The following is a 7,662-nucleotide window of genomic DNA, read 5'->3' as shown; positions in this document are numbered from 1 at the left end:
GCTGTAGGGAGGGGCAACACCCCACCCTCCTTGACCATGACCCACAGAGGCCAAAGCAAGCCTCAGACCAGGAATAGAAGTGGGAGTGAATCCACCAGTAATCAGAGCTCTGATCCCAAACTCAGTATTCAACCACAACATGGACAACACACACAGACACACACACACACACACACACACACACACACACACACACACAAGTGTAACCCTGACTATTAAACCACTATTTAAATATTTGCAATTTATTAATCAATTAAACAAAATCAGAGTCATATAAATACTTACATACTTGTTCTTTTACACACTTTTGTAATGTTATTGTTACTTTCTTATGCTTTTTTAAATTCTTTCTAAATATTAAAAAAATAAAATCTTTGCGGTGATTATCAGCTGTGCCTTCGGTGACCTGGGAGGGGATCGAATTCCCGGCCTGAATTCTTCTGGCGGTGACTCGGTGTGGCTGCTTCATGTGTTTGACCTCAGAAATAGGTTCTCACTCCAGGAACTTCCACGAAATGAGAAATGAGAAGGCCTGCAGTTGTTGCAGCGGGACTGAAGCAGTGGGGAAGAGGAGAGATGAAACAGGAGTTGGGTGAACCAAATAGTTGCTGGGTAGGTTTGAAATAACAGACTGCAGGAGGAGGCAGGAGAAGGCCGGCAGATAGGCAGCGGTTTGTTGTAGCGTCGCTGTGCAGAGGGAGTCGGTCTGTTCCCGTATTTCAGAAGACACACAAGGTAACGTATAAGAACTGACACTATTCTGTGGAAGCGGTTTAACTGATAATGCTGAATGGTTTGTGTAGGCTGCATGATTACAGAGTGAAAGACATAAGAAGACTGAAGCGCTCCTCTCTGTCTGTTGTTTTCTTGATTTCTTCTTTTCCCCTTCCTAAACCTTAATCAGGAAGTAACCTGGTACATCAGCTGTGAAATCCATCAGTTACAGCAGTTTTAATTGTGTTATAGCTGTGAGAGTCCAGCAGAATGTAGTATGTAACCCTCAAGTTACCAAACTCATATTTATAAATGCACATATTTGATATGATAGAAAGTGATATGATTGCTTTTATATATTTTTTTAAATCCAAAAACTAGTCACAAATGTACAGACATTTATTAAAACGTACTTTTTAGAAAACAAAATGAATTTCTTCAGAATGTTTTCATTCAGAAAACAGATCAAACATCTGGTGCACTTTATGATCCACCCCATAAAACTGATGCTCACAGCTGGTTATAGATAAAAACATGTATGAAAAAATGTGATTTTGTCCTTTGGTTCTGATGCTGAGTGGTTCTACATTTGAATTTATGAAGGCTAAAAATGGCAGATATGTTTTGAGTCTATGAAAGGCTCCCGAGCTCTTGAGCCTAAACTTGGGAGTCCGTAACTCAGAAAATATTCCTAATAGGAATCTTGCTAATAAACTAAAGTTATTGTACTTTATTGTTACTTTAAACATTCAACCGACTGTGAAAAAACACATTTTTTTTGCCCCGTTTCACAGTTTTTATACTTCTCCCACAAGCCGGCCTTCTGCTCTGAGGGACTGAGTGAGGAGGAGTTCTCTGGGTTTCATGTGCTCCTGTTGCTTCATCTCTGTCTCCTCCTACAAGAAGATGATCGACAGAATCCTGCTGCTCATCATCCTCCTGTCCTGTGTCTGTGGTTTGTCTAGACCCTCTCTGCATTGTGCCATGCCATCATTTACATAACCTCACTCACTGATTCGACTGCTTTAAGCTTTTTTCTGTTCTCAGCGTGGGCTCCTCTGGTTGTGTCTCCTCCACAGGATCGCTGATCGTGACAGTGTCACAGAGCTTCTATCAGGCAGAGGAGAAGGGCAACATCACTCTGGAGTGGAACTTCACCACCAGAACGAACAGCTCGCCCAGTCTGCTTTTTGTCTTCTGCGACCTGATAGCTGATCAGGAGCTCTCGGTCCTGTATCGTGTGCAGGATGGCGTTGAGGTCTCAGAGCTTCAAGATAAACGGTTTGGAGGGCGAGTCCGGAGCGACAGCGATGCCCTCAGAGAAGGACGAATCGCGCTTCAGCTGTCCGGCCTGACGACTCACGACTCAGGTCTATATGTGTGCAAAGTGAGCACGGATCACGGCTACGGCTCTGACAGCTGCCGGCTCAACGTCACCGGTAAGTCTGTTCAGTTAAACCTTTTAAACATGTTTAACAATGCAGCATCTTTAAAATCAGTGCAAACGTGTTTCTTAGTTGATTGTTTTTTAAAATGACCATGAATGACATATCTGCTGGGTCTTTCTACAGCAGCAGGGGACCTGACCGAACCTGAGACGTCGCACGCAGGACGGGTCGGCATCTTCGTGGGAATAGCGCTGATGGGAACGACAGTGCTGGTTCTGTTCTGCTATCTGTTCATTCACTCTCTGCCTAAAGAGCAGGATTACGACTCAGAGTCCAGTTACGAAGCTGAGAAAACTTTCAGTGCGTCAGACGGATCGCTTTAAAATGAGTCCGTTTGCTTTCTCAGTGCATGGAGGGTGTGTGCACGGGCATGCTCATGGCTGCCCCGGTGCCACGAGCCATTTCCCAAGACTAACCGGCTCACTGCTCATTAGCTCGTGAAACAAACAACAGATAAAAACTATTTCGGATCAAACTAATTCAGCTGTGATGAAAACTTCCCTGCAGAGGAGAAAGGAAAGGGAGACATTTTAGGAAACTTCACATTGAGCCGACGCCATCAGTGTATTTCTGGGAATTGAATGTGAAAGTTTACAGTCACAAATTATGATTAAGGCTGATTCTGATGCTTCTTCACTTAGTTTGGCGGCCCCACACTTGATGAGAGAGAGGGCTGCTAAATAAAAAGAAGAAGGAGAAGAAAGAACCTTCAGCCTTTATTTCTGACGCTGATTTGCCAGATTTTAAACCGTCCTCACCCAGTCCCCCCATTTGGTACCAGCACTAGGAGTACACTGGTTTGTGTCTCCTTCATGTGGAAAGTGAATCTGCAGCTGGTCCATAAAGCTGCAGAAAGAAGGTTATTAATAAAGCAAAACTAAGAGTCGCAGTTTGTAGATGGTCTTTCTCGCTCGTCTCACAGCAGAATGCATGAAAATAGCAGCAACTTCAATGAAGACAGCAAAAAGTGTGAAAACGTGCAGCTCAGTGATTCCTCATATGCAATATAAGAAAAGCTGTTTATAAACACAAGCAAAAATAGAACATGTGAAACAGGTTTAGTGGAAAATGATTAGCAGAGGTAGAAATGGACGGACACACTCACAGTAGCAACACTGGCTCTCAGTGTGTTGGCGTTAGAAGCTTTCAGCTCTCATTTATTGTGCTGGAATAACTCACACAGGTCAGGTCAGTAGCAGTGAGCTCATTTCACCTGCAGATGGCAATGCTTACATTACATGTGGAGCTCATAATGTGACTCTTATCATTTTTTGTCATTTTCATAACCTTTAATAGTGCTTCTCAGCCAGGTCTCCCTTTAATATGAAATTTACATTTCATGAAACTAAAAAGAAACAATGAATAAAAAAGAGAGTTATTCTGACTGAGCTGAAACTGTTAGTGAAACAAAGTCTAAAAATGTTTTGCATGAGCAGTGATGGAGGACGATGTAGACCTGTGAGGGAGGTTAATCCAGATTCATGTTTATGGTCGGAGGAACATAGAGGAGATTTCTTAGCCTTGTAGATCCATAAAAGAGATTAATTTATCACTGGATCTATAAATTTACAGTCAAAATCTGTGGATTTTGACTGTATCAAATGCTTCAAATGACAGATTCCAAGATAATTTCAATATAATTCGCTTCGCTGCCTTATAAAACTTCATTATCCTCACAGCTCTCACAATGATTACAGAGACTCTGCTCTGCCTTACTGCTGCCAAAAACACAGTACAGGTTCAGACGTGTGTGTGTGTGTGTGTGTGTGTGTGTGTGTGTGTGTGTGTGTGTGTGTACATGTTTAGACATCTTTGTGAGGACAGAAAATTTGGCATGCCACTATACTTGTGGGGACCAATAGTTACTCCCCACGAGTTTGAAGACATGTTTGAGGCTCAAAATGTGGTTTTAGTGTCAGGGTCACAGTTAGGTTATGGTTAGGTTTAGGCTCAGGGTTAGTTCATGTTTGATGGTTAGGTTAAGCTGCAAGAGAAAACATTATTTCAATTAGATGTCCTTACTAAGATATGAAAACGAGTGTGTGTGTGTGTGTGTGTGTGTGTGTGTGTGTGTTTGCCTTGCCTATATCGTAACTTCCAGTCATCAACTGCAATGCTGAAAGTATAAAAGGCCAAAGGGTTCTTTCATAAACAATAAACTTGATTTTTTAAATTGTCCTCACATCTCTGCAGTGATTTTTTTTTTTTTTTTTACAGTGGCCTGAAAATGGAAGTGCAGTTCCACTAATGGCCACTTGAGGTTGAACCTAGAAGTGAGTCAGTCCCCACAGACTCCCATGTTAAAATGTCCAGCGGAAATAAACATGTTTACAGCCTGCCACAAAAAAGTACAACTGTACAACTCTTTATATTCTTTATTCTCTGTGTAACTCTGTATGGACTCAAGGTTCAACATAGGCAGGAGTAGCAGCTGGCAGTCTGCTGAGGCTTCATCTCACCTCACTGGACCTCTGCAAATATTTGGCTCAAAAAATAAAGACTTTAGCAGTCAAAATAGAATAGAATGTCTTTATTGTCATTGTCACAGGTACAACGAAATTGTACCTGTGCATAAAATATAAAATGCTTCAAATGTGGACGTCACTGTGGCTATGCCATCTTTTATATACAGTCAATGGTTTTTCCAACTTTTATTGTGTTGCTGCAGTTATTTTTTATTTTTTTATCTGCAGTGCTTAAACTGCAGTAAGCAGTTCAGAGTGTTCAAAAATGTGCCATCATATTTCTGAGCACATCTCTCAGCTCAGAGATCTGGATTTGAATCAAACGGTGACCTTTCCTCTGCACACACCGTCAGGCCCAGTGAATGTGATGTAAATTAGAATTCCTTCTGACAGAGAGGGAGAGGTCGAAGCTATTGACCAGTTTGACCTCCTCCGGTCTCTCGTGGTCCCTGCTGATCAGTTAATGCAGCCTCCCTCTCACAGCAGGGTGGACAGCTTGCAGCACTCGCATTCACAAACCGGTCAAATCGACGGTTTGAGTCTTTCTGCGAGACGACAGCAGCATGAAAGCGCCACTGAAACATCCACACATTCGGTCCATGGCGTCTCCAAGTCCAGCTGTGCTGTCGCTGGTTTCAAAGGACAGCTGAGAAGAAAGCCAGAGCACCAACTGCCTTCACCGAGCTGAAGAAAGAGCAACGCAGATAAAAATAGAATTCATCAAATATATGGAAACAGCGAGGAGCTGAAAGATGTCATGTGATGCATTTGTTCAAAAAGAAATCCATTAATTATGATCATTTTCAAAATGTTATCAAGGAAATTATTTCTTTTAATAAGTAGAAAAATATATGAATAAGACAGAATGAAGCACTCACAGGGGCTTAATGAGGCCATACAGCAAATTTAGAGCAGATTAGGAGAATATCAGAGGATGTGGAGACAATTAAATGAATTCTTTTGTCTGTTTTAATGTTCAATAGGCCACAATTATTTTCTTTTTCTTTTTTCCATGATTGGTCTTGATGAGTTAGCCTGGAACAGAAAATCAAGCAGCAACCGTCAGAGCTTAAAAATGATGTGGAAAACCAAAAACTGCAGTTCCTTGGATGACCACTGGAGGCTGGCTCCTACAGTGAGTCAGTCTCCGCAGTGTTTAAACCCTCCAACCAAACATCAGCGTGTTAGCCTGCTCCTCCGATGAGCTGTGTGACGTATTCACACATTAATGGACACACTGGGGGCAATTTTTTATATCTTGCTCAAGGACACGTCAACAGTAATAGCACACACGAGGGTAAACATGACACTTTAATTAATTTAATAAAAAATATATTCAGCATAAACTCTGCATCAAATCTACTGTTTTATGCTTCCAGAGAACATTTTGGATTTTTTACAATCTGAAAAAAAGAGTTTTTAAATTTTGCTTGTGTTGGTGGTTCCTTTTTTTCTATGAAAATGTTTGTTTAACTGCTCTGAAACCGACTGAAATGTGTGTTTGGCTCATGGTGTTCTGACAGATCTCTTCCTGAAGAGCATTTTCATTGTTTGGGCTTTTAAACCAGATGTATTCGAGTACTAGGCTTCGTGTGTTCTGATCTTACTGAAACAAACAGCTGAAAATCTTCACGCTCTCAGTGAGCTGGGACTTTCGAGCTCTATGCACAGACTAGTCGAGTCTCCGTGAGCACACATTCCTTCCTTCAAAACATTTTTGTTGAATAAACAGGAGGAGCCGGCCTCAGTGAGTCACTTTCTAAAACTGAATAAAAGTGTGTTCAGTTATTTTAGAACCACATGGTGACATTCAGCTCTCTCTGCTCTCCTCTGTCCTCAGGTCTGATAGAGCATCAATCAGTGCGGTCGCTGTTTGATCACACACTCATTAACCTGCAGGTTAAACCATCGGCAGGCTGGGTTTTCTGTCCAGCAGGATAATTAACTCTTTCATCATCAGAAAGGCTGCTGAAGCACGCACATCTGCACGTTTTTGATCATAATGGAAAATCACGCTCTGTGTGAAAAACTAAGAATATTTTACATGAAAAATATTAAATATACTCCAGGATGACCAACAGTGAATATGTCCAACTCTGGTATCAACCAGCATCTATTAAAAACTCATCAGTGGCGGGTGGTCTTTGAAACACAAGCATGCGAGTATCTCGTGTGGGACTAACATATGACACGACTACTAAAGAGGGTCTACTGTAGGACCTGCACTGTGCTGCCGAAACAGTGAACGTCACATGGACTCAACGGACATCCCATAATTAATCCATAAGGTTTAATATGATGTGGAGCCTTTGCAGCTATAAGAGCTTCAGCTCTCCTAAGAGGGTTTTCCACAGCTTTAGGAGTTTTATGGGAATTTCGACCATTCTTCCAGAAGAACAGTTGTGAGGTCAGAACTGATGCTGGACAAGAAGGCGTGGCCTGTCTCCGCTGCTCTACACCTCTTCACCTGATGCTTTGCACTTGGTGATGTAAAGCTTGGATGCAGCTGCTCAGCAGTGGAAACCCACTCCATGAAGCTCTCTATGCGCTGTTCTCCAGCTAATCTGACAGCCACATGAAGTTTGGAGGTCTGTGGTGACTGACTCTGCAGGAAGCTGGAGACCTCTGCACACTCTGTGTCTCAGCATCTGCTGACCCCGCTCTGTGATTTGACTTTGCCACTGAGTTGCTGTTGGTCCCAGTTAGTCTCACAGTGTTATTATACCGAATGAATTCTAAAACCACAGGTGTCTGTGGAAAATTTAGTATTGTGGAAATGTCATGACTGGGCTTGCATCCTGTGACAGTTCCACGCTGAAATACACTGAACTCCTCACAGCGTCCCATTCTTTCACATATGTTTGTAGAAGCCGTCGGTGCTCGATTTAATACACCTGTGGAAGTGACTGGAACACCTGATTTCAATGATTTGAATGGATGAGTGAATACTTTTGGAAGCAAATGCAAAAATTAAGACCAAGCAAATAAAAAAGTAATCCACAGACAGAACCTTGAAGTCCTCACAGCAGGAGGTC

At 42.2% G+C, this 7,662-nt stretch overlaps 1 protein-coding gene across 3 annotated transcripts; it reads left to right on the top strand.

Annotated features, from left to right (window-relative positions):
- The first annotated feature begins 563 nt into the window (after positions 1-563).
- LOC102076978 (uncharacterized) lies at positions 564-3,048 on the top strand. Of its 3 annotated transcripts, none has more exons than XM_005477801.4 (4): positions 564-735; positions 1,509-1,669; positions 1,794-2,153; positions 2,289-3,048. In XM_005477801.4, the coding sequence occupies exons 2-4, from the start codon at positions 1,579-1,581 to the stop codon at positions 2,483-2,485; spliced, it is 648 nt and encodes a 215-aa protein (XP_005477858.1). In that variant the 5' UTR covers positions 564-735; positions 1,509-1,578; the 3' UTR covers positions 2,486-3,048. The 3 variants fall into 3 exon arrangements, with proteins under 3 accessions (XP_005477858.1, XP_019204996.1, XP_005477857.1); XM_019349451.2 differs by having other exon boundaries at positions 601-735; positions 1,530-1,669; positions 2,286-3,048; XM_005477800.4 differs by having other exon boundaries at positions 601-735; positions 2,286-3,048.
- The last annotated feature ends 4,614 nt before the right edge of the window (positions 3,049-7,662 follow it).

The sequence above is a fragment of the Oreochromis niloticus genome, linkage group LG20 (assembly GCF_001858045.2).
Source record: "Oreochromis niloticus isolate F11D_XX linkage group LG20, O_niloticus_UMD_NMBU, whole genome shotgun sequence".
Taxonomy (NCBI): Eukaryota; Metazoa; Chordata; class Actinopteri; order Cichliformes; family Cichlidae; genus Oreochromis; species Oreochromis niloticus.
Note: the sequence above shows the minus strand (reverse complement) of the source record. Positions and strands in the feature narration are given on the sequence as shown.

What these genes read in the sequence shown, in the direction of transcription:
- LOC102076978 (XM_019349451.2), top strand. Translation starts at nt 1,579, where the DNA reads ATGTGCTCCTGTTGCTTCATCTCTGTCTCCTCCTACAAGAAGATGATC. An exon ending in CCTCCTGTCCTGTGTCTGTG is followed by an intron (nt 1,670 to 1,793) that starts GTTTGTCTAGAC and finishes TCTCCTCCACAG; the next exon opens with GATCGCTGATCGTGACAGTG. An exon ending in CTGCCGGCTCAACGTCACCG is followed by an intron (nt 2,154 to 2,285) that starts GTAAGTCTGTTC and finishes GTCTTTCTACAG; the next exon opens with CAGCAGGGGACCTGACCGAA.